The following is a 26693-nucleotide window of genomic DNA, read 5'->3' as shown; positions in this document are numbered from 1 at the left end:
ATCTAAATTACAAACATATTAAACTGTATAAGTTGCGAATATATTTATAACATGCAGTAATAAACAAAACCATATGCGCTAATTGGTCGTTTAAAAAACAAGTAACTTTGTTCGGAATTAATATATATTTAGCCGATGGCTTCCTGCACACCCAACTGTTTGGGTACCAATTAATAATCTACCAAACATTAATAATTTGTTCCTGTTTAAATACTGAGTAAGTAAACGCACAAGGGATCTTAGTACCCATTGTCACTGGTTCTGGAAAGGATGGAAAGAATAAATAAAAATAAAAAACAACGATCAATGCAAATGAAATCAAACTCGTGCAATAACAAAGCTAAGAGTACCGGGCTTCTCGCGGTTCTTCTAACGGAATGAACTTGGCAGGTATATTAATCTATTCACATTTCGGTGATATCAATACGTTTTCTTATCGTTATTATTTTATAAAAAGACGATTCCACAAATGCTTTTTCATAAATTATATTTCGATTCTATCATCTTTGAGTTATGGTGTCCTTTAATGACTTTTAAAATGGCTTTTCATAACTTATTTGATAACATCATCGGGGCCTCGTATTCGAATAGCAATTGGACATAAAAATATTCAACTTAAACGAAAGTTTAAAAAGAATATCACAACTTTGATTAGCAAATAAAGCTGCGGTTAGGTTCGCAAACGGTCGAGTCTGCGCCAAATGTATGGTTTTGGCAAGGTTACGAATTTCAGGGTTCTTTAACTATAAGATAAAATCCCAGGTCAAAACGATAAAAAGTTATTGCGTTTTACTGTCAAGAAAATTTCTTTAGCGACCAGAGTGATCACATCAACAAGCCTAGCCAAAGGAGGCTTTAGGAAGTTGATCTGATCACTCCGGTCGATTGCATGTTGATTTTCTCACACTGTATTTCTTCACCGTTGTGGAGTTCACCGAGGTGAACTATAAACACAAATTAAGCTCATGAAAAATCAAGGGCGCTTGCCCGAATTTGAACCCGCAATCTTCCGTTAAGATTCATGTATTTTAGACACTGGGCTATATTTATATTTTACTATGAAAGCGAATTAAGAATATTGAATACATAAGTGTACTTAGTGAAGTGGTATGGCACACATCAACATGTATGATTGTGCCTCGTAGTGCATATGCTTACGGGTTGTCGGTACTGTATGGATGCTAAGCTAATGAATATGGTAATACAGATCATAATTTGGATCAGAATATTGCATAGTAATTTTATGTAAATATACATCGCACGTGGTTCTTTGTTTCTACTATTTCATTACTTCTTTCAAAAATGTTTGTTATTAGATACAGTTTTCAATTACCTACCACTTACTAATTTATATTCTTTATTTTAATTATACTTTATTGCGTAACACGTAAAGAACAGATGATAGAAAAAAAAACAAATGACAAATGGTGCGTAAACGTTTTATCGCTCTTAGTAAGTAATAATTACTTTTAACGTCCAATGGAAGGAACTTGCACATAAGGAAATCGCTATATATCTATTAATTTACTTAGCCGTCTTGAACATTGCACAGAAAAAGATTTTATGTCTACCTTATACATTACCTCACCTTTTCCTCCAAAAAAACTGCTCAAAAAACTCTTTAATTTCATTAAAGAGTTTTTTGATTGAGATTCTATATTGTTATTATTATATTATTCTTGAGTATTTTGTAAAAGGCCAAACTAGATACAGGAACAATAGTTGTAGTTTTCATTCGTTGACTACAAAATATAGGCTCTTACTTATAAACGTAATTAGTTAAACAATGCTTTGTCTTCTTCTTTTGAATGTCCAACCAATAATGGCAAAATCATTTATAAAATGAGCATACATTCTTGAAACTATACATTTTTCCAATTTAATTTATTATAAAATACTGTAATAAATTGATAGTTTGAGATGCAATTTGTTCGGATTTCCCGACGACAGACTGTTCAAGATTATACTAGAAATAATGATCACTAAACTGCTGTACCAAAAGGCGTTCGGTATAAGAAGCGAATTCAAGTTTTTTTAAACTACATTGCATCTTAAACTTTATCATAATGAAACTACCATATAATAAAATTGCAAATAAAATACAAGTATAGTATATCGAGACCAATAACACCCCTTTAAGACAACCGTCACAGTACATTTCTAGTTAATAAAGATATCATCGTCTTAGAGCACAAAAACGTGTATTTGTATTATTATCAGTAATAAAAAAAAGATTTTTATTTTGACTCGTGATAATACCATGCAGGCACATTAAAATAACGTAAAACCCCAAACTATATAAAAGATACACCAAAGGCACGGGACAACACGTCTGCGGAGATAAGATTATCGGAAAAAAACTACGAGTATACGAGTATTTCCACCTAAGTGTAAAGTGTTTTCTAGGCCATTACGAGATCTTATTTTAAGAAAGCAGACGTTCTAGGCTAAGAGCAATCTTAGGAGGACGTCATTAATCTCAGAAGATTAGACCACACTCGGAGATACGTTGATGACCTTTTAATGGGAACCTTCTGGAATGTCCGATCCTTCAATACTGTATGAATTTAATTGAGCTATAAAGTTTAATCGAGGGTCTGAATGTCTATAGGCGTCGTAAAATTGTAATCGGTGCTATTCCAATCACAATATATTTGTACTTAAAGTGCTCGACAATATGTACAATTTATTTTGTATTTTGTCGTTTATTAATTAAACGACAAAATACAAAATAAATTGTAAAACAAGAACTGATTCTCAAAGCGAATTATAGATAGTTAATCTTAGAATGATACTTATATAGATATAGGGATATAGGGTTGTATAAAGTTTTAATTGATATAAATAAAATAGTCATCAAAATATTGAGGTCGTACGGTTCTTTGCAATTTTATCGAATCATCGTTATATGAAGAGTCGATAGAAAGAGACGCCTCTAAAAATGCCAATAAACGAGACAACATCACGTTCTTGGTAACGAGCGGCGAGCTCCCGGCAAATTGACTGGGTAGTGTGTGACACGGAATTACCGCGCTGGATGAGTAGGCAACGATGATTTATTATGTCATCAATCGATGTGACTTGATCAACTTCTCCGAAGATATTCCGCAAACTCGTAAACTTTAAAAACATAAGAAGCATTGAAGATTTTCGTTTTCTATATATTTGAAATACAAATAATATAAATAATATGTTGCTGTCTTTGGAATCATTTTAAAATGTTATTTTATATAATTTGTTATCTAACGTAAAACTTATAATTTATAACTTTTTATCGTTATCCAGGACCTTAGCTACTTCAATGATAAATTTCATCATAGGAACTGTGGTTTACTCATACTGAAGGAAAAACAAATAGCGTTACTTTCGCATTCATAATATCAGTTTAGACGAAGCAGTTATTTTTTTTTTTTTTTTTATATCGCCGGGAGGGCAAATGACTCTACTCCACCTGATGGTAAGTGGTAGTAGAGTCCAAACGCGACGACGGCCAGTACAGACGGGAAAAACGTTCTGCACTAGCCGCCTTCGCCTTGCCGGCCCGCAAGATGCCTCTTCACGCCTCGTTTGAAGGAACCAAACACAAAAAACAGCTTATTTACATTTACAGCTTACTAAGCAAATATATTTAGTACGACAACAAATTAATAGCAAATATACCTCCTATCGAATACATACTTGATCACTTCCATTAAACCCACATAGAAGACACGCGTTCCACGCACACACAGGGTGTAAGTGGGAAAATCAATCCTTGTCAGAAGCCTTCCGCGGTCTGCCTCTAAGTGGCTTAATTCCTTGTTCTTGCTTAGTTTTTTAGCCGAACCACACATAAACCGTAATTAGGCTTGCGTTGATTTTATATTTTCGTGTAAAAATGCAAAATTATCGCAAGTCATTTCCAAATGATTAAAAATAAGAACGGATCAATAACGGTTTTAATGTTCTCAATTTGCAAAACCACGTTGACGTACGTTGACTTCGTTTTTACGATCTTTCGTCACTTTTGTAAACTATACGTGGCTATACATTTATTTAAAATGAGCATATGTCATGTTCAGGTCTCATAAACGTTGAACATTGTAAGGATCATTAACCATCCCTTACACCTTCAATGCGCCACCAACCTCACTCAAACTTCAAATCGGAACACAACAGTTCTATTGCTGCTTGGCGGTAAAATATGTGGTGAGTGTGTGGTACCAACACAGGCAGGCTTCTGATAAATGTATGTTTGATAATGAGGAACACATTTTTAAAAATGTAACGCTACGGAACTGTCATTGCATCCAGGTTTTGCTTTCTTTAATACCAGAGGCAGATTAACATTTAATTTTTTACTATAAGATGACGATCAAAAGTTATATAGACATATAACTTTTGATCGTCATCTTATAGTTATTTATTCTATGTTATAGATATTCTACCGCAAAACAGCAATACTTGACATTGTTGTGTTCCGGTTTGAAGGGTGAGTGAGCCAGTGTAATTACAGGCACAAGGGACATAAAATCTTAGTTCCCAAGGTTGGTGGCGCATTGGATATGTAAGCGATGGTTGACATTTCTTACAATGCCAATGTCTAAGAGCGTTGGTGACCACTTACCATCAGGTGGCCCATATGCTCGTCCGCTTTCCTATTCTATAAAAAAAAAAAAAAAATGTCTATTTGAATAAAGAATGTGATGATTTTGATTTTGACAAAATGGAACCTATATCAGACAGTTTGAAATCAAAACGTTAAGAAAACTATGTACTATACTTATATTAACCTCAATATATTCTTATACACTCCTATTTCCTAAAGATTTCATAAACCATAACTTAAACATTAAGTCTAGGCAGGTAAGCCTTTCAACAGTAGCGCAAAACCAAAAACTAAGAAAAAGTTACTTTACAAACATAACATTAAATTTCAACGGGCGTCCTAAATCTAATAAGCAGCGCAATTTTTGTAACTTAATTTACGTTTTAGTGATCGGTATCTTAACGATAAAAACCAACGGCCTTATTCATAAGCCTTTTTAAGCGGGTTATTAGTTAAACAATGTTGTCTTCTTCTTTCGAATGTCAAATCGATAATGACAGAAAGAGATAAATCAGTATTAAGCTATGCACGCATATAAGATGATTTTTATGTTCTAAATTGTTTATATTTTGGGATTGGGATAATTCAAATCGAATTATACTTTACTTAAGTGGTTTTTTACAAGTACTTATAAATAATTAATTTTATGTAAAGCTCCCGGTTCGGAATGTAGATTCTGCTATAACCAATCGGCAAAGACTTTTTATATGGCTTAAAAAGGTTAAAGATTCCATGATCGCCTAATTTTTTTTTCTAGATAATGTGGTCGCTTTTTTCTCGGAAACTACAAGATCGATTTCAATGATATAAACGGTATTTATATTAAGGTAGACCCCGAAATGGTTCCGTATTAATAAAACATTTTTGTTATGTGTTGGCCACTTAACTGTTAAAGATAAGTGCTTTACTGTTACTATATTATTTATTTCTCAGAATTGGTAAGGTATTGATAAAACCTTTATTTTTATCGAAATTTGTGCAGATATGTTTTAGGTATATAATAAAAACTCATGCATCCAGTTGCATGATGTAGTAGTTACTAGAATATACTAAGTTATTTCATTTATATTGCTTTAACAATTCGGTAAAAAAAAATACGATTTAATTTTAAGAGAGATTAAAGTAACTACACATATTAATATTTAAAAATCTCGGAATCATGCTTCAATATTCAATGATTATTAGCTATTTTTATCTATTATAATTATCTAGCTTAATTAAGTATAATTTCACATCTTATCTTTTGAGTTTTTCTTGTGAAATTTAAAATTTAAATATTATAATTATTAGTAAAATAACCATAGATATAAAAAGAAGACCATGCCTCAGGAAGAATATATTGAATTTGCGGCGACGCAAACTTTTATAACATTACTGTTAGTAGATGACGGAGACATTCTTATTAATGATTATCTTTTTCAACTAGTTATCATGTAAACTAGAAAATTATAAATATAATTTTTTTTTTTTACAATCCGGATTTACTGTCTTAAAAAAATGTTCCTGAACATTATAACCCAAATTAAACGAGGCCGCCTCTATAACTCATAAATAAATAAGTTCGCTACGAATATATATATATATATATATATATATATATATATATATTAGTTACAATATATATATATATATATATAGTCTAGTATATATGTATAAAGACGTTTTAAATTGTTTTAATACCCGAAAATATTGAGTTCTGTAAAACTATGACCCTTAGCATAAGCAGTAGTGTTTTATGTTATTAAGAAATATTAAAATATTTATTTATGTAACCGCAATTAATATTATGAAATTACAATTATTTTAACGAAATCGTTACTAAAATCGTTCGATCGTTTATAGATACTTAATTTTCGCACTAAACGTAGCGAGAATTTGGAGTATCTCGTGTAATAAATCATATCACAAGTCTAAACACGTCATTTGTGACACGCTGAATACGGAAGTATTTTGGTACAAAAGCGTGCTAACAATGAGACCCGCGACGTTCCAACCATTCATTGGCATTGACAAGTATGGCAAATACGCGTTTGCAGGGATGAGAATGTTCCAGTAATAAGTTGACCGGTTACATACGCTATTTTACAATAAAAGTAACACTGATATTTATAATCAATGTTTTCAACCAACTTTGTATATATAATATTTTGTGTGCGTGCTTACATGAGTAGAAATAGCTCCATGTGGCATTTGTATATTATGATTTTAATCTATAATTATTATTACAATTGCGATAGTAACTCTGTCTATCTGTTACGTTTTTACTTATTTTTTTATGTAAATAAATTAGTGCCAAATTCATAAATCATCGTAAGCTGAACGCTGAAGAAATAAATGATGAGAAAATCTACATGTTAAAAATTTCTGGCATTTTCAAAATTACCTAGCTTCAGAGTAAAAGCATTGTAAAATAAGCTTGAAGTCAATAAGAGAAGAGGATGATATGTTTGCTTGTGTTTGTAAGCCTCAGATGGGAGGTTTTGTAATGAAACTCGACTTAATAGCTTACACCCTGGGCTAAAGTCGGAACCTTATTGTGCCAAAAATAAAAAGTTTAAAGGGAAATTGCGATAAAATCGTACTACATATTACACATTTATTTATCTCAATAATCTTCAACATGTTATGTATATCAAATAGGTACATTATGCAAGTTATGTTCACTTAAAATTACAACGATTTAATACATATTTTTAGTCGCATGTACTCGTATTTTAACTTGAATTAATAAAGACAATTATATTATAATTAGACTTATAAAAATTAGCAACCTATTCCAAATAGAACGTTAAGTTCAATTTAAAAATCTTAAAATTATAAAATTTATAATTTGATTAAATTAAATGAAAATAAATGAATGAAATTAAACTATATTTATTTTTATTTAGTATCTACTACCTGTCCGTCTCGACTTCGTACGGGTAAACAAACTATGCCTGGAACCCAATTGCAGCGCTACATAAAGGTCCAATCTATCCAAGCTCGATTCGAGGAGTTCAAAGTATGTCTTTGACACGTATAGAATAATTATATATACAAGTATAAAGATAAAATATACTATGTACATTGGACATATATTCAAGTAGACTCTTTACAAGCACTTCTTATTATTTTTACAAGATGAATATCAATATAGATATATTATAATCAAAGGAATTCTTGTTGGAAGGAGTCACGTTAACATTTTACTAAAAGTTTTTTAAATAACACTATTTAGTGCTTGCCTAGATTCAAACTAGATCATTAGATGATTTCCACGTATTTGACCCAGTGAGCCAGCTTGGCTTATGACAATACCGTTGCTTTTATAATAAAATGTACCAAAACTTTATAAACCCGAAGGTATATTCATATCTTCATTAGTTTTTGCATGATGTACGAAGTTAATTGAAATTTCATTTAAATGGCTCAAATCATCCTGACCTGAATTTTAGGACTAAATAATTTATATTCAACCAACCTGAGATATGAACCGAGACCCTCGAGAGCAGACTTAGATATATCTAAGTTATTAGCTATGGCTAAAAAATCATATATTTTAACAAAGATTTTAGATTATGTATTTATTATAAAAATAACTTTAAAATTTGTCAAAATTAGTGGCTATTATTTTAATGAGCGGAAGACAAGACGAAAACGAGTAAATGATCAAATTGGTTGAGTGAGGATGAAAAACCTCAAATCAAAAATACATTATGTCTACCTTTATTGCTTCAAATATTACTAAATAAATACAAAATACGCTACAAATAAAAAACATTGACGTTTTAACGCGTGTTTCTTGTACAACGTAATAAAATTTTGGCAATAAATTATTCACGTATAAAAGCAACTGAAACAAAATTATTTAAGCAATAAAATTTACTTAATTTACTTGAAAATCATGAATTAAGAGCACTTTTATTGTGTTGCGTTTCAATTCAAAATGTACATAAAAACTGTTAGCATTAATGCATCAAATATATGAGTTTTAAGAACTCCAATAAGAAGAACGTAAATAAATTTTCTTTCGCAATAAAATTTTAAATAAATCACTCTAAAAACAAACGCAATAAAATCTAAAAGAAATAAAAAATAACTGATTTTATTTGTCACTTAGAACATTAGATAAATTATCTTTAAAGTATAGTTGCTAATATATATAGTATGCTAATATTTATTAACTTTGATATTCTCTAAAATTTTCCTGGCTCTTTCTCTGGCTCACATCAACGAACTGAAATCTAAAAAATATAATTCAAAAGTTATATATGAGAGCCTTCTAAATTAAGTATTTATATATACATATATTTATTGTTTCATGCAACATTAGATAAATTATTCTTGACTTTAAAATTGGGTTACAAATATTCAAAAGTTCATCCTGGTCTTTGAACATATATATATAACATAGGTAAGGTAAGCTAGTTTTTTTTTGTTAGCTGCAGGTATCTCAAGACGAGAACCACAAACAGTTTCTAGCAATAAAAATAGTTATTACTATTAATACTTTCCTAATAAATCTTAATAAAATTTTCTTATTAATTTACTGGTGATAGAGCATTGTGCAAGCTCGTCTGTCATTCTACCGCAAAACAGCAGTACTTGGTATTGTTGTGTTCCGGTTTCAAGGGTGAGTAAGCCAGTGTAATTACAGGCACAAGGAACATGACATCTTAGTTCCCAAGGTCGATTGCGCATTGGCGATGTAAGCGATGATTAACATTTCTTACAATGCCAATGTCTATGGGCGTTGGTAACAACTTACCATCAGGTGGCCCCATATGCTCGTCCTATTCTATAAAAAAATACGTAAAGTACTTTTGACTAATTTCATAGGCACTACACTTTTAAAGTAATAAATACTTTTTTAGCACATTGGTACTGGGAACAAATAATGAATGCCAGCGCAATTTTGAAAAAAAAAGTTAGTAAATTTTAGCAAGAATATTTCTCGGTCAAACTTACTTTTGATTGCCAAAAGGAGCTTTGACCGTGTTACCAGTTAAAAATTTGCTTATCGGCATTAATTATGAACTCTTAGTACTGTTGTGCTAAATACCTAATATTAAAAAATACTTTAGTATTTTTCAAAATTTTAAACTATATATCAAATATAGTTTTAAGTTTTTTATATTATTATACAACTATAAGAAATTATAGGTATATGTAGGTAAACTTACAATATCATTTAATAAATTGATTCGTTATTTGAAAAACAAATTATTTCAGCCTTTTTCTTAGTAAAATCCAGTATTTGTCAGAATAACATAAGACTGGTTGATACTTGATAGCAACATTAACCGGAATTCTCGTGGAATAAACATTTACACCTTAGCTAGCAGCTGTCACGCCATAAATATATATTTATTATACCTTTATAACTGTACAGAATATCTTGCAAGGCAGAATCTTGTGTTTCACTTCATTTTTTTCCTTTTTTTTTATAGAATAGAAATGTAGACGAGCATATGAGCCACCTGATGGTAAGTGGTCACCGACGCCCATAGACATTGTTGGCATTGTAAGAAATGTTAACCATCGCTTACATCACTAATGCGCCACCGACCTTCTGAACTAAGATGGTATGTCCCTTGTGCCTGAAATTACACTGACTCGCTCACCCTTCAAACCGGAACACAACAATATAAAGTACTGCTGTTTTGCGGTAGAATATCTGATGAGTGGGTGTTACCTACCCAGACGAGCTTGCTCGACGCCCTACCACCAGTAATCCTAATAACATGAATATAATTAATGTATTAAAACTTCTTATTTAATTTAAAAATTAACAGCCTGGAAACCCACAGCTGGGTGAACGCCGCCTTAAGTAGATTTATACCTTACACCATTCTGCTCCGGTACAACTTACTTTAAAACGAATTCATGCTATTTATAAATAAGTATATCATAAATATCATGGTCAAAATATTATATTTTTAAAATATTTTTTACAAAAATAAGTTGCAAAAATGTTGTGGTAGTGCCTTGCTATGCCAGGAACCGTGGCGAAGAAATAATTTCTATTCAACGATTATATCTTTTTTAAATTAGATTATACATTTGCTTGTAGATAGTCCCTAAGTACATTATAACCCTTAAAAACTTTTAGAATAAATAGTTTTTACAAAATATAATATAATTAAATAAAAGTTATATTAATTATCGATATGAAACTCGAATCGAGAAGGCCTATTTGATACAATATCAAAATCTTAACTGAAGGTCGTAGATACATCTGGTGAAGCAAGTACCTAACAAACTCTTTAACAAACATATATACGATTAACATATGTACGAAAAAAAATATTCGTAGCAAGTATTCAACTTTAATTTTATAAAAGAAATATTCGTCCATTTATAATGGATCGAAGATTTCTTTAAAAAAAGGTAAAGCTGACTTGAACTTGCTCGTTTGTACCTTAAGGTTTTCTGAAGGGACCAATATAGAACATACATTAGCTCTCTGAGTTTTCCCTAAGGTGGAAGAAATGTCATTTAAAATATACGTGAATAAAAAACTATTAAAATAATACTATTACAATTTCAATCTTTGAACAGCAGATGAAAAATATATAGGCAATTTTTTTGCTTATTGAAGTAGGAATAATTGAAACGGACATTACAGGTTATCATGTTAATTAAAACGGTATAAAATTGTTAATGAGTTCTTACAATCTAGTCCACAATCATCACTTGAGATATTCAACACATATTCACTCAAACTTGCTGACAATATTGCAGTAAACAGACGTATGAAGCTTAGAGTAGGCTTTGATGAATTAGCCAGTGAAACAGAATTGTCTTTGTTACGGACTATTCACTAATACCAACTGTGTCATTTCTTAATTTTGTCTGGTTATCAGTTTTTAATTAAAAAATAGACGAAAAATTTAAAAGATTTACTTACCATTTTTTTTGCTATGCGTAATTAATGAACAAAGCAGCTTTTAGTAAATTATAAACCAAATGTTAGATTTTTTATTTGCATCATTTTATCCAAATTTACATCCGACTCGTGTAGATTTTCTCACGATATTCCTTTATCGAGAAATAAATTATAAACACAAATTAACCACGCGAAAATTCACTGGTGCTTAACCAGGGTTGAATCCGCAAATTTTAATTTAGATTAACATGTTCCAACGACTGGACCATGTGTATTTCAAATCTTTAACTTAAAGAAGTTACATTCATATTCTTACATACATTTTTTTTACGTTATCGTTATGTTATTTTCTCGTCACGTCAATTTGGAGAACGATTTACTTTTTAAATTATCTTTTAGGTCAAGAGTACATCCTATTGCGTATATCACACCCCTTTTCTGAAGTCTATTCCTACTCGTTTGCTTATAAAATGCAACGAGACTAAAGAACTCACTGCTGCTCTCTATTCGTTATTTTCAAGAAAATTGGAAAAAGAATTATCTCTTGTTATCCGATTTTTTATGATAAAATGTATCTTAATATATATATGTATAGTTGTATAGCACAGAACAATTCTTTTTTTTTTTGTATATTGTAGTTTAGTTTTTAGAAAACTTGTCTATCTCTTTATTTATACTTATATTTCTGTCTACATATATTTCTTATACATCTCACATATTTTTATAAGAAATTTTTAAACCGTAAATTAAAACTTTTTAATTGTAAAACATTTCCACGTCGCGTCGCCATAGCTTTAGAACTTAACGCGCAGTTATTCTAGATAAGAATGTTTTTATTTTAATATTAAGCGTCTTAGCGTATACTCATTACTTAAGTCTAATTTACAACAATTTCAACATTATAAGAAAAATACTAACAGCTAATTATATTAAATATATTAATTAATAAATATGAATATTTGAAATAATTTAATAATTAATTTACTTCCATTTATATAATTGTATATGTTATATTTTAAAAGTAAATAATAAGGAAGTAATAGAAAATAGAACAATTTGATACGGGTAAATAATTATAAAGAAAATTACACTGGATATATAACGAAGTTAGTCGATGTGTTTCAAACAAAATTATAAGCTCATAAGAAATATGAAAAACGAAAACGAATTACTTTAGTAAAATCATGATTTTATTCAAATAATAAAAAATATAAGACTCCGCCGCAAAAACGATTCCAGATATCCAATTAAGTAGTTAGACGTTCGATTTAAATTTAAGCGGTTACTTGGTACTGCCTTAATTATTATATCGCTAAAAAATGAGATAAAAAAAGTAAATGTTTCACAAGAAACATTGAATAAAATATACTTTGCCAGCTTGATCTTTGCTTTTCAAAAGAGATTCTTCAATTAAATCTGAATGACTATTCGGACGAAGAAAACAAAGAACCATAGAAAATGTGGCGAAGCGTTTGAAAAAACAATCCAATGAGCTTATTCTTTCTTTATTATTCATTTTTTAGCCGCAAGAAATAGCAGAATCATTTTCCTGTCCTCCACGGATGGACGAGTTCCGCAAGAATCTCCTATTAGGTATTGTTAGAAATTTTTATGTACCATTTAAGTACATACCGTATGAGTATATAAATTCTTATCATGTTTTACTTTTACTTACTGTATTGTAACGGGATATGTTGCCTCTAAACAACTACAGCCTATGCATACTTTTATGATCGAACTCGTCAGAGGACACTGCTTGATACAATGGGTATTTTTCCGGGAATCTGAACCTTAGCCTAACGACACATCCTGCCGTTTAATCGGCGCCTTCCGTTCGATCGTCACGATTCACGAGACACACGTTCCCGTTACATAACACACCTCCAGACTATCGAAACACTCACCGAGCACCGGTGCTTACTGCATCGATTATGTCACCTCACAGCTGACGGTTATTGCACAACGTGAGGGTCGGAGGTGAGCTTATCAGTCGATATGAATCGGCCGGTTCCGCGAACGCTCGCGATTCGCGACGTTGTGGATTAGCGCGCGTGGGTTGCGTCGCGGGGTCGATGGAGGCGAGCGAGGGTGGCAGGGGCTCGGAGGCTGCGGACTCACCGTGCGGATGGTTACATAAGTCGCGAGCGGGATCGAGGACACGTGCAGCCCCTCCGGGGCGTGAGGCGCAACTGAGGCTCGGGCGCCGCCCCGCGCCATTGAGCCACGCGGTCCGTTCGCCACTTTACCACCCAGACGTTATTAAACAGCCTTCACGTGTGCGGAGTGCGGACGCTGAGCGCCTAAGCGTGGGGCTAATAAACCTTTACTGCGATCCGATTCAAGGATTACCCTTTGATATAATATTACCTATTAAATGAAAAGTGTAATTACTACGCCCGACATTACTCAACAATTATGCTTTTAATTTTACTTGCGCTTTCGCTTCATTGTATCGACATTCTGTCAAAAGAAAACTTTATTTATTTAAATAAGTTTATTTTTTTTTTGATAACTATAAGTTGTTATTGACCTTGGTTCAAAATTAACTTTAAAATATATTATGCATATACTAAAAGATACTTTTCAAGTATCGACCATACTTGTTTAGCATAAATAAAATTAACAATAATTTCATATTCAAACGTAAGAAAATACATTTAAATCTTTGTTTTTATGTAGCACATATATACTTTTATAAGTATCAGTAATTATTTAAAATTATATACATTTTAATTTAGAAGATGAAGCGGATGTAACATCTTATGTACAACGTAACGCTATGACAAATGAACGAAATAATACCCGCGTTTTCGAAACGTCATTGAAGTCAAATACGTTACATAAAAATAAATATCAATAATAATTGACAATAGATAATAGAAATTAAATTAATGTTGTACTTGAATTATTTTGAATTTTTAATAAACGAAAAATTATATTTACAGGATGTCGATTTTATTAATCCGAAGTTATATTATGTGAGTAATTAGATAACTAATCACGTTAGTTTTTAACATTTCAAATGATTTATATATGTGAATTTTAATACATTTATAAAATGACGTTTCAATCATTTAAAAAAACCTATGAATGAATAAAATTATATTAAAAAGAAAAGTTAATTTTATTCGAATAAATAAATTAGGTAAGCTTTGACGAATGTGCGTGGCGTATGTGTGTACCTTGATTTTTAGGAAACCGCCGTCGTCGCCGATTAGTCCATCAGTCTGTCACAGAACTGTCAGATATATCGAAATCTTTAGAGCAATACAGAACATCACAGAACACAGATAAGTTTAGTCAATAATAAAACTAATTAGAAGAAGATTTCAAATTGTCTAATTTTCAAAATGATAATACATACAAGCGTCAAAACTTTCTCCAATTGCAGAGCATACTCTGTATTAAAACAAAAAATAAAATAAAAAAGGATATAAACAGTTCTCTAAGAAATCTAAAACTTCCTACCTAAATCACATAATAAGGCCGTTCACATTAAAATGATATCGAAAGACAAACGTAATAATTTAGTTATTTCTCATTTTTGTCAAAACCTTAGTGCGCGAGTGGACTCGCCGTTCTTTTTGGAAAACGAATTTAAAATTTCTCGTAATCATTTTTGCACTTGTATTATAATTAATTAAAATAACATGATTTATTATTATTGTTCTGAGTGAAACCATGATTGTAATTCACAATACGTCCTAGCGATCAATATAATAAATTCATTGTTAAATATATTAAAACAGTCAAATATCAATGTAAGCTTAGTTAAATTTCTTGGCTTATTAGACTATACTATAAATATCTTTTATCGCTTAAACATTATATGAAATAGTAAGATTTATAAACATATTAGGTATATAAACATATTAAATTATTTAACATAATTGTGTAAAACATAAAGATTATAAAAAATGCTTAGGAAACTCTACTCAAAGTATATAACAACATGAATACATGAAATACATGAAATAAATCATTGTGAAGAGTAAAAATAAAAAAGGTTTTATAGATATTTAATAAAGTTTGCATTTACGTTTTCAATCGTACGATTTGCCTGCAAAACAGTATATATTTCCCATCTTAACAAATTGTATAGAAAATTTTATGTATCTCACACAACATACTCTAGAATTTGAGTAGGCGGTGCAGACATATAAAGTACCTGGGCGAGCGAGCTTCCCTTGGCCGGTGGCTCTAATACTAGTTATAACTTTATTTTGGTAAAATGGCATATTTTTCAATATAGATAACTTTATAATGAAAAACGTTATCTAAATGCAAAAATTGAATCACTTCGTCTGAGCCGTTTACGAGATACACAAAACATGGAGAACTGGTGGTAGGGCTTTGTACTAGCTCATTTGGGTAGGTACCACCCTCTCATCAGATATACTACCACAAAATAGCAGTGCTTGGTATTGTTGTGTTCTAGTTTGAAGGGTATGTGAGCGAGTGTAATTACAGACACAAAGGAAATAACATCTTAGTTCCCAAGATTAGTGGTGCATTGGCGTTGTAAGCGATGGTTAACATTTCTTACAATGCCTATGGATGTTACTTACCATCAGGTAGCCGCCTACATATTCCATAAAAAAACATATATAATTATATACAAGAATTGCCCATTTCATATAAATATTTTTATACATTAAAAATTAAAAGCACGACTGCCCTGAATGTTACTCGAGATGATGTAAATATTTCTAACGCTACTCATGACATCCAAATCGGTTCAGGCAGGACCCTGAAAACATTACGCTCCTTTCTTAGGCAGTTAGTCGTGTAATAAGAACAAAACATATAGTACTATTAAAGACTATTAAGTATTCCAAGAGTTTATTGTTAGACTTTCATTTGTAATAAAAAATATTGAAGGTACCGTCTAGCTTTGGGATATTTCAGTAATTCTTTCAATTTAAATTAGACCATTCTTCAGTCATAAATGTACGAGGACATACTTATTTAATAATAAAAAAGAGCGAATAAAATCGATTCACAATCTGTTAACATGTATAACATACGTAACTTTAAGTACACACATAAAATATGAGGAATAATCACATTTTAAGTAAATCTTTTGCTATTTGTATGATGACGTTTTATACATCAATTATATTTAAGATATTCTGTAACTCAATTAAGTTTAAATTGCCTAATATAAATATATATGGAATATTTCACACCAATTGCAGGGGTGCCTAATATTTTATTATAACTTTTATTAATAATTTTGTAATATATTGTTGTGTATTCCAAGCTGAATGTTCACAGTTCTTTAATACCAAAACTGTTATCTGTTACACCAACAAATTTAAATTTTTAGCTGTGCTGCCATCTTTTGTCGAGTAGAATCACTAAATAAGATTGATAATTGTATGATTTGTAAACTTCCGCCCTCTACCGACATTATACTCAATTTTATATAATTAAATTGGATTGGACATTTTATAGGCCCACTGTGTCGATGTATGATTAAATTATTGAAACATTTGCACAAATAAACCGTAAGAATAAAGATAATTTGTGTGTTTTGTTTTTCAACTTCGGACAATATTTATATATTCACCTCTTTTTCTAAACATTCATAAGTTTCACTGTCAAAATCTTACAATTAAGTTAAAAAAACGCATATCTTGAAATATGCAGATTCATATATAAATATTGCATTTAAAATTCACTAAATATTTTTAAGCAATAACGCAATTCAATAGATAAAACAAAACATTTATTCAATTCAATTCACAGTTTATGTAAAATATCTATATTTAAAGGTTTTAGTTTATCTAATAAAGATTGGGTTAAGAAAACAATCAATCAAATATAATATGTTGAGAAATCACTTTATTAAGATTACTAATGATATAATAATTATAAAACATATGTTAATTAGCAGAACAAAATCAATGCATTTTGGCCTAAATCAGTCTTTTCTTTACATTTATGAAACAAATACAGTTTCAGGAACCAGTTTTATAAAATATTAAACAAAAAAATTGCTTAATAAAATTAAAAGTAACTATTAAATACGTCATATGAATTTGATAATTTGTGCAAGCAATCATGCAAAATATACAGATTAAAAACATTTATTATAACTATATTCTATACTTTTTAAAATGTGTATCTATTATTATAATAATACGTATTATAAAAAGGGTGCAAAATACAGCCTCATAAGGACTGCATACTGCATGAAGTATTGATAATAATTAAATAACATTACACAATTATTTTGAATCTGTACTACAATTATTATTTAATATTTTCACGGAGCAATCATGCAAATAAAAAAAAAATATTTTAAACACTGGGAATAAACCATGATTATACTATTCTACTACACGTAAGTAAAACGTATATACAATTATATTAAATTGTTATACATCATTTTTATTTTTAATTGACCTAATTTACGTAACCCATTATAAATATTATTTATGGGGTTTTATAATTGAAAACTTTTTATTATTAATTTGACAAACTTTTTGTTCTTATAAAATTAAACGCACAATAAATACTCTTATTATTTGAAGACATCGTTCAATAAACAAATAAGAAGATTTAAAAAAATGCCGTATGTAATATATAAATTAAATATTTAATTAAAATTCTGAGTTATATGAATATAAAAAATAAGTACATATATCATTTACCTACTTTTACTAACTAAAGGAAAGAGACAAAACATAAGTACAATATATATATAAAGGTCCTAAATTATCTTTATCTTCATATTCTTATGTAATATAAATATATGCTTAGACAAACATATCATTATACTTAATAACATTTAAATAGCTTTCCTTTAAACTGATAACATTATTATATTTACATTTAAAAATATATTTTTATCAACGATATATATAAAGGATACAAATAGTAGCATAGAGTATTTTTGTAATTTTTTAACACCATGTACATATAATTAGTATTATATAAACCCACATACAAGAAATCTTAAATAACAAAATTACAGCTTTTTATTTTATTTTTTTAATATGTTTAACATACTATATTACAGTAATTGTATATAAATAGCATGTTAGTTTTATATCTTTATGTTTTTAATTATGTTTATATTGTAACAACTTTTTACCCTTATATGTATTTAATCTGTATTCGGGCATGAGCGTTAAAATTATATGCATTAACATAATAATAAAATTAGTTACCGATTAAATATATAAAATAATTAACTTTATTATCTTCTTTACGAGACTATGTCTTTAACAACGAAAAAAAGAAATTAAATATACAATATACATATAATACCCGTCAATAAATATTGCTCATCGACCTTTGAAAAAAGAATCAGGTAATTTTGGCTTCGTAGAGTTGGGGTGTTATGTTTTTCTGATCTTTTTATTTAATTTTTTCACAATTTAAAGACAGCACTTATAGAAAGATACTATATATGTGCTAAAACAAATTAAACGTAATATCTTTTTACACTTAACAGCACAATACCCTGTTAAATAAAAGAACAATGCGATCTAAAGCTCTAGTGAAAGTAGTTTTTGGAGGTCGTTTACATGGCAGTGGTATAACAAATTCTAGAACTGAGTTGTCATCGTCCTCATCAGACGCGGTCAATTCCACTTCGATAAGCGGTGGCGAGGATCTGTTTGGACTGTTAGGACTATAATTATGGGCATCATTAACTCGCGGCTGCAACTGAACCATTGGGATTAGCATTTGACGCTCGAGCAGACCCTCTTCCATGATGTTCTGAAAACATACTTGTTTTAATTAAGATCAAAATGGATGACCCCATGATGTTTTACCTTTAGGCACGTTACACGCTGACTGAAATGATAACGAGAGGATTTTTTTTCTTTTCATTGACACGCATGTTTAAATCTCATTTCATAAGTAACATATATTGACACGCCTAGGAGTTAAGACAGACTTGTATACCGTGATGGCAAACGGCATGTCACTTTCTCATGACACGCCGTCACGTGCCCTTTCAACCGTCATTCCCAACTCCCTTGTATTAGATGACGCGTGTACTATATACATCATTGGCTTATTATTACAAAACACCAAGGATGACCTTATCCATTTCATTTCATATTAAAAATAATAAATCATATATAGATTGTGACTCAAAATAAATCTAAGATTGATGAATATCATATTTATTGATTGCTTCGTAGGTGGCAGTGGTTAGCTTATAAAGCTCTATATTCCAAGGTCTTGGGTTCGAACCTCTGGTCGGGCCAGTGAGAAGTTATTGGTTACTAGCGTAAAATTGTCAGCAGCCACCCGAAGAATGGATGTTTGCAGTATTTTCACTTCTGTATCTTGGAAAGCACGTAAAGCCATTGATCCAATCGGATTATGAGAGTGCGTAAATAAAAAGCGCACTTGTGTTTGCGCACATACTTGTGTACTATAATAAGTCCTGTCTCCTGAGCTGAATTATGGCGAAAATCGATCAGGAGGATATCATCGTCATACACTATAACTAATAATTTTAATGGAGTAGACGGTTATTTTGTTACAAAATTTGATCATATTTATAACAATTAAACGCCTAACGCCTTAACGCATCTTGTACATCGATTTGTGGGAAAACTAATTAAAATCCATGAAATTTTTACTTTCACTTGGTAAGTAAATAAGTATTCTTACAAGTTGATGTTCAAACTTTTTCTTCATGCATCTCTTTATCCATGGCAGCTTCATTGCAGGATCTTCGTCACTGCTACTGGTTTCTGTTAACTATTAATTAAACATGAAAAAACTATAAACATTCGGCACTTATCGTATGACTTTTAAATAAAAATAAAAATAAGATCTGAGGCCTTTGAATAGTCCTGAGGGCCTTTAAAGGTCACAGGTATATGGGAGTGCTGCTTGGTAATAAACATGAGAGTATGTAGTGTGGGGTTAGGTGAAAGCCATTAAAGGATATTATCGAACTCTTACGACTTTGTGTCTCTGCCTTGAAATGATTGTTGAGAAAGTTTTTTTTTTTTTTTTCAAATAATAAAGCCTTTGTCAAACAGCAGACGAGTCTGGATGAGAACGCGATGTTGGTATGACGGCGGCGCATTGTCTTCTATGAGTATTCATATTAATAGTCACACAGGCAGCGGAATGTAACTCGGAAGTGTACTGGATATTAAAATAAAGTAAAATATTTTGAGGAACCTGCATGCATATAGTAATTTTCAATGTCTTAGCTCTGCTCTACTTTTTAACAATATAAGTAGACTTATAAATATCTGAGTGAGATACAACAAATAGCCAATTTTTTTTAGACTTACTTGCATCGCCTCGTCAACATGTTGCGCACGCGCACGCTCCGTACCATCGCTATCGATTCCACTGTCATCCGGCTCAGGTAGCTGATGGAATAAAAACCCTTCTCGACCGCCCGCCATCTTGAATTTCCAATAAAACTTTCGAGCCTGGAAGAAAGAAATTATGAAGGGTTATTGAAGTACAAAAATTAATTTTAAAATGCTTGTATTTATAAAAAAATATTTCTATTTGTAATCATAAAATCATAAAAATTTTAAATACTGTAAAATCAAGATAAGACTTTAAAAAACTACATAAGTATTATATACATGATTCCTATATATAATTTACTAGATTTCATATTTTGCGTTTTATTTTATGAACCATATCGGTGAAAAAATAACAGTAACAGTAACAGCCTGTTAATGTCCCACTGCTGGGCTAAGGCCTCCTCTCCCTTTTGAGGAGAAGGTGGTGGAATAAGCTCCAAAATAAATGCCTACTAAATTTCTTGCTGGTTTTTTACATTAATAATCCGGTACCACCGGATTGGTACATACCGCCTACTACCTGTATCTTTGATTAAAGTTATAAATATAATCTTGAAAAGTGATTGTAATAGCTAACTTGAAAAATTGTAAAAATGAAAAAAGTTCTATATTCGTCTGGAACGCAATAGCTTCTGATATGATACAAATCAATATGTCGGCGACAGGAACATACCTACGCACTAGTTGATTACTATTAAAAAACACAAATAATGTAACGCGCAATTCATCTAAATGAAATTAACCGCAAATTGCGAAATATTATTACGTATATCATTAGTATAATTCTACAGTAAACAATAATTTTCCTCATCCTTAGGTAACATAATCACATTATTAATGAATATTTTATCGACACTAACATTCAAACATAAATAACATTAACAATCGAAATATTTTGAATATATTTTTAACCCAAAACTCGAGTCGAACAATTGTCATCTAAATCTAGACTCACACCCAAAATTCCCAGGTAAAGGTAAATTAGAAGCTGAATTAACTAGCCGGCTGGATACACATACACTACATGAAACCTTCACACAACCTTTAACACTGGCAGTCAACAAGGGAACTTAGGGGAGCCCTCCCCGTTGCCATAGTAACAAAAGACTGCGCGCGCAATACAAAAGAAATTCAAACTCGAGAGACATTTTCATCAATGCTATTTATCAATCTCGAAAAGTTTTCAATAAAGATTTTGTTATAAATACAAGTTTCAATGATGACCAAACATTAGATTAGTATGGCTCCGAAAAAGGTATGTGTTAAATCTAAATAATGTTAGATACATTCATAACAGATTACACTTTTTATATATTTTTGAACACTATATAACGAATACGGCAAAAGTAACATATTATTATTTTACACTTATCACAAAGTTTGTATATATATTATACATATATTTGTATTATTTGTATTACGTAACACTTATCGATTATACAAAATCCTGTTGCTAACTCATATTGAATGCTCCACTACTGACTTACGCATATATTTTCGTAATACACTTGTAAACACTAACTGTGCATGAAATTAGACGTTTAGACTAATTAACGAACAACACTTTATTTTAGCCCACAACCATTTACGTTCACAAATTAAAAATTACCATAATTCTAGAACATTAAAAAAAAGTTATTTCACCAAATACAAATAATATAATTACATTCATACAAAAACTAACAATATAATAACAAACAAACTCAAATAACAAATCATTTTTTTTAATTATTAGTTTGCACGAATAATTTCTTAACATAACAACCAATACCTTCGTAACAAAAACATGTAAAAGTGACTGCGCCATTATATTTTATCAATAATCACTTTGATACCTGATTTAGATACCTAGCCCACAAGGGACAAATAAGCCGGTTAGGTTCCCCTTGCTCTGGCGCAGTAAATCCACGGAGAAATCCCTTGGGTTGCTGCTAAAACGACTGAGAGTGAGTAGCCATACCATCAATATGGTACGATGAAATCCACTGTAAATACAACCATGGCAATCCGTGTTCGTCCTTTGTGTTTGGCTTTTGGCGCCATCATATCATTTTAAGATGTACTTACCTTGAAGATTACTCAAAAGCAACAGCAAATAAAATTATAACAGGAAAACACCCAAATGCAATGAAGCTTAGTCATTTTTAAACTTCATTTAAAATAACAATCGCCTGTCGCCTATTTATGCACAATGGCCTAAATATAATTATATTTATAAATATATATTATTTACTGTTTATTTTTAATCGATATTTAAATTTAATTAGTTTTTTAAAACAAAATGTGATATGATGAGCCATTATGCCCTGTGTCTGTCTTCGCACATTGTGTGTAATTATTTAATGTTTTCTTAATTTTGTGTTTGTATGGATTCTGTGTTTTCGTCAAATCACAAGGTGTCTCTGTAAAACTCATCAGATGCCTTTTTGCAACTTTGCTTTTAAATGTTATAGCCCCATTGCATATACCGCAATATATAATATTATATGAAAATGACAAACTAACTAGAGTAAAGAAAGTTTACTTTATTTGATAAAATTAATATTTGAGCCTTATCATTCATCCTGTCAGCAACTTTTTATGTTCATTCAAAGCATGAAATCGCAAAATTAAATGACGCTCTGACATTAAGTGCAGCGGAAAATTCAAAATACGGAAGGAATTATGGTACCCAATGTTTATTATCGTAATTACTATTATCAAGTCAATAATATTGACTTAGTATTTTAACGTCCGACACGCAACTAGACAGGAATAACGAAAACGAATCGTTAACATATTTTATTGTATATAAATTGTTGGTTAATAAACCAGGTTTTTAAGAAATAGAGAGAACCGACAAAATACATATTAACGTTTTCTGTATTCCGTATAAATCTACGAAATAATTGGTATCCATTTTTACTAGCTGATATAACATAATATCAAGCTTAGTTACTATTTGTTTTTTCACGCAAAATTTACACAATCATGGTCATAGCATATATGAAGAATACGTTTAACTGCCGACCTATAAAGTATATTTATCAACTTTTATTTTATTATTAAAAGGTCCACAATAGGTAACAGAAGAAGAAGAAAAAATTGCTCGATCATACAGACGTGCCTGCGAGAAAAGTAAACCGTTACAAACGGCTCGTTTGAAGCTTTTAAAAACGGAACGTAAACACTTATTTTTCACATTGAAATCCTTATCGCACCTAATTAAGCCTAACTTAAAAATGTTAAATTAATTTTGTTTCATGCTAGTTTTCATCCGCGTTTTAGGTGAAAAGGTCTATGTCCATTCTCGGGGTTCAAGCTGTCAATTATATGTGTTTTCTTTGAAATAATTGAATACCACTATGGTGCCATTTATTGTACATGGATGTTACTAAGCCAGAAAGTGCCAAATAACAACTGTACATAGTTTTAATCGGGTGTACTACACGTATAACCTTCGAATGTTCTCACACACGAGAACATTCCTGATCCATTAAAACATATCGATCTGAGAAAATACGGTGTGAACATAACCACCAGTAATGACGAATCCGTTAAGTTATATCCGTGAAGAGTTATAATGTAAATATAGGAACCTTCTGTGTGAATGTGTATTTAGTCCAACGTTAACATTTTATTAAATGCAGAACAAATTAAGTTAATTTCAGCTCAATAAACATTCTGGAAAATTTTATTAGATCGTGGTTTTGTTCGAATAAGGCTCTCAATAGTTCTATAGAGAACCCTGAAAATGTAAAAGCCTCAATCAATAAAAATGAATGCACTAAGCCTATAATCATTCGGATCAATTCTTTTAGATTCAGTATTCAAACTCAGACTGTACTAGAACTTGTATCTTCAGCCTTTTGATTATAGGAATGTATTAAGTTAAATTGCATTATGGTGTATGTATTATGGTAAAACTGGATTTTTATAAGTGCATATTAAGCTTTATTAAAAAGAAATGTGATAGAAAAAATGGAACATAAGTTATTTCTTAGGAGAGCAAATAATATTATTTTTCTCAATAGCGTGAAGGTAAATAAAAATTATCATTCGTCATTTTTCGTCCTTATCCCATTGTTTTGGTTTTTGATCGGCGTAGTTTATTAGCCCTTCACTCTTCTGAGATTATATGAGTGATGACACGTGCTATGTCATCACTTATATAATCTCATCATGACTGCCTCGTTGGTCTAGTGGTATCATAAGGCCGCAGACCCGAAGGTCCTGGCTTCAATTCCCAGGTCGGGCCAATAAAAAGTTATTGGTTTTTTCTGTAAGAAATTTCTCTGTACCATCCCGGAGTCTGGAAGTTGGAAGTGTGTACACTCCCGTGCCTCGGAAAGCACGTAAAGCCGTAGATCCTGCTCCTGAGCTCTTTCCGGACATGTTAGATTGCCGTTCCATCGGATTATGAGAGTCAGGGATGAGAGAGTGCACCTGTGTTTATGCACACACTTGTGCACTATAATATCTCCTGCGCAGTTGGCTAATCTCTCTTGAGATTGGCCGCCGTGACCGAAATCGGTCTGGAGGACATTATTATTAATCTCATCATATTTTTTCAGTCACCTTATAACACACCATCCATATTCAGCACTCTGTTCAAAATATAACGCCATCGTTTTTTTATTTCAAGCTATGATCTACCCCCTTACGTATAAATATTTCTTAACGGTTTTTTAATTAAACACTGATTTCACCCTTTATGTTATTATTGATTTGACATATTAACGAAGACACAGCACTCTAAATAATCACCCACTAAAAAACATATATAAGTAAGGCTTCTAATGATTTTAATATGATTAATACTGTGACTAAACGAATTCAAGTTAATTTTAGTGCAGTGAGTTTTTCACGGCAGATACAACTCGATAAAAATCTAAGCCAAATAAAAAAATTATAATCGCGGTTATATATTATAAAAATTATAAACTAATTACTATATAAAAAAAATTAAGAAGACAATTTTACGTCACTAGCACCGAAAATTTATCTTGATAATTCATAATAGTATGATTTCATGTTTAAAAACTAATAATATTTCTCGTATTACACATATGTATATATGTATCATGTATCTCGGAAACGGCTTTAACTAACTAAGTTTATCTACATAGTTGTATTTCCGGAAATAACGCAATGTTTCAAAAAAAGAACAAAGAAAATCTGAGCGAAGCTCGATCGCACAGGTAGTAAGCTACTTATAAAAAACACTCACCTGCACGTTTCATTACTAATTCCCATTTCATCTTCTAATAATAACTATAGAACTCCCATAACTATTTCATATGTTGTCATCACGTTTCAATACACCTTTTTCGTTGAATAAAAGTGCCGAAACAAAGAATTAAAAATAGTTTCATCATTAGAAATATAGTTTAATTAAATTAGCCTATATACATACTTTTCTATTTCTTATTGTTTAATATTTCCGCGAAAAAAACCGACATAATTTATTATTGTAGAATTTTAATAGACAAGTAGCCTATTATTTGCCACATATGCCTACAATGCAAAGTGTGAACTATTTGTACGATTCTGAAGCACTAATAACGGGCGCCGCAAAGAGACTAATGTAAATTTGGCTCGGCTTAAACGGCTATGTGACTATAAAATCTGTTAATGCACGTACGGCTTACAGCGCTACCGTGCTGTCTTGTGCTAGCTAATACCAGACACGGGGACTAATTAGAATTTGGTGACACGCCCAATGGAGCAAAGTAATTTACGAACTAAGTACGGTCAGAATACACTATAAAAAATATTGTTTTACTTTTTTTTATTAAAAGGTTTTCCTTTCATTAAAGAAAATTTATGTGAATGACGATGAATTTATGAAATGTAAATATATAAAAAACAGCAAAAACATATTATTAGTTATATGTTTGTATCTTATGAAGCTTATTAGAAAAATGTATACGATAATAAAATTGGGTTT

General features: G+C 30.8%; 2 protein-coding genes across 7 annotated transcripts in view; both read right to left on the bottom strand.

Moving 5' to 3' along the window:
* The window catches only part of LOC126775077 (potassium/sodium hyperpolarization-activated cyclic nucleotide-gated channel 2), a 246944-nt gene extending 233319 nt beyond the window's left edge, over positions 1-13625 (bottom strand). For 2 of the 4 annotated variants that reach the window (XM_050496819.1, XM_050496820.1), the window contains exon 1: positions 13361-13625. The gene's annotated coding sequence lies outside the window, so the exon portion shown is untranslated. The remainder of the gene's footprint in view (positions 1-13360) is intronic. The other 2 variants (XM_050496821.1, XM_050496822.1) reach the window with 1 other exon arrangement.
* A 5115-nt stretch (positions 13626-18740) lies between these two features.
* LOC126775137 (uncharacterized) lies at positions 18741-26056 on the bottom strand. 3 transcript variants are annotated; one of them, XM_050496920.1, is made up of 4 exons: positions 25970-26056; positions 20738-20881; positions 20100-20189; positions 18741-19190 (listed from the first exon to the last, which is right to left on the bottom strand). In XM_050496920.1, exons 2-4 carry the CDS (start codon positions 20852-20854, stop codon positions 18915-18917), a joined length of 483 nt encoding a protein of 160 aa, XP_050352877.1. In that variant the 5' UTR covers positions 20855-20881; positions 25970-26056; the 3' UTR covers positions 18741-18914. The 3 variants fall into 3 exon arrangements, with proteins under 3 accessions (XP_050352877.1, XP_050352876.1, XP_050352875.1); XM_050496919.1 differs by having other exon boundaries at positions 25974-26023; XM_050496918.1 differs by lacking the exon at positions 25970-26056 and adding an exon at positions 21722-21807.
* Between the last annotated feature and the right edge of the window lie 637 nt (positions 26057-26693).

This window comes from Nymphalis io, chromosome 17 (genome assembly GCF_905147045.1).
Source record: "Nymphalis io chromosome 17, ilAglIoxx1.1, whole genome shotgun sequence".
NCBI classification, from domain to species: domain Eukaryota; kingdom Metazoa; phylum Arthropoda; class Insecta; order Lepidoptera; family Nymphalidae; genus Nymphalis; species Nymphalis io.
The sequence above is the reverse complement of the archived record's forward strand: the minus strand, read 5'-3'. Positions and strand labels throughout refer to the sequence as shown.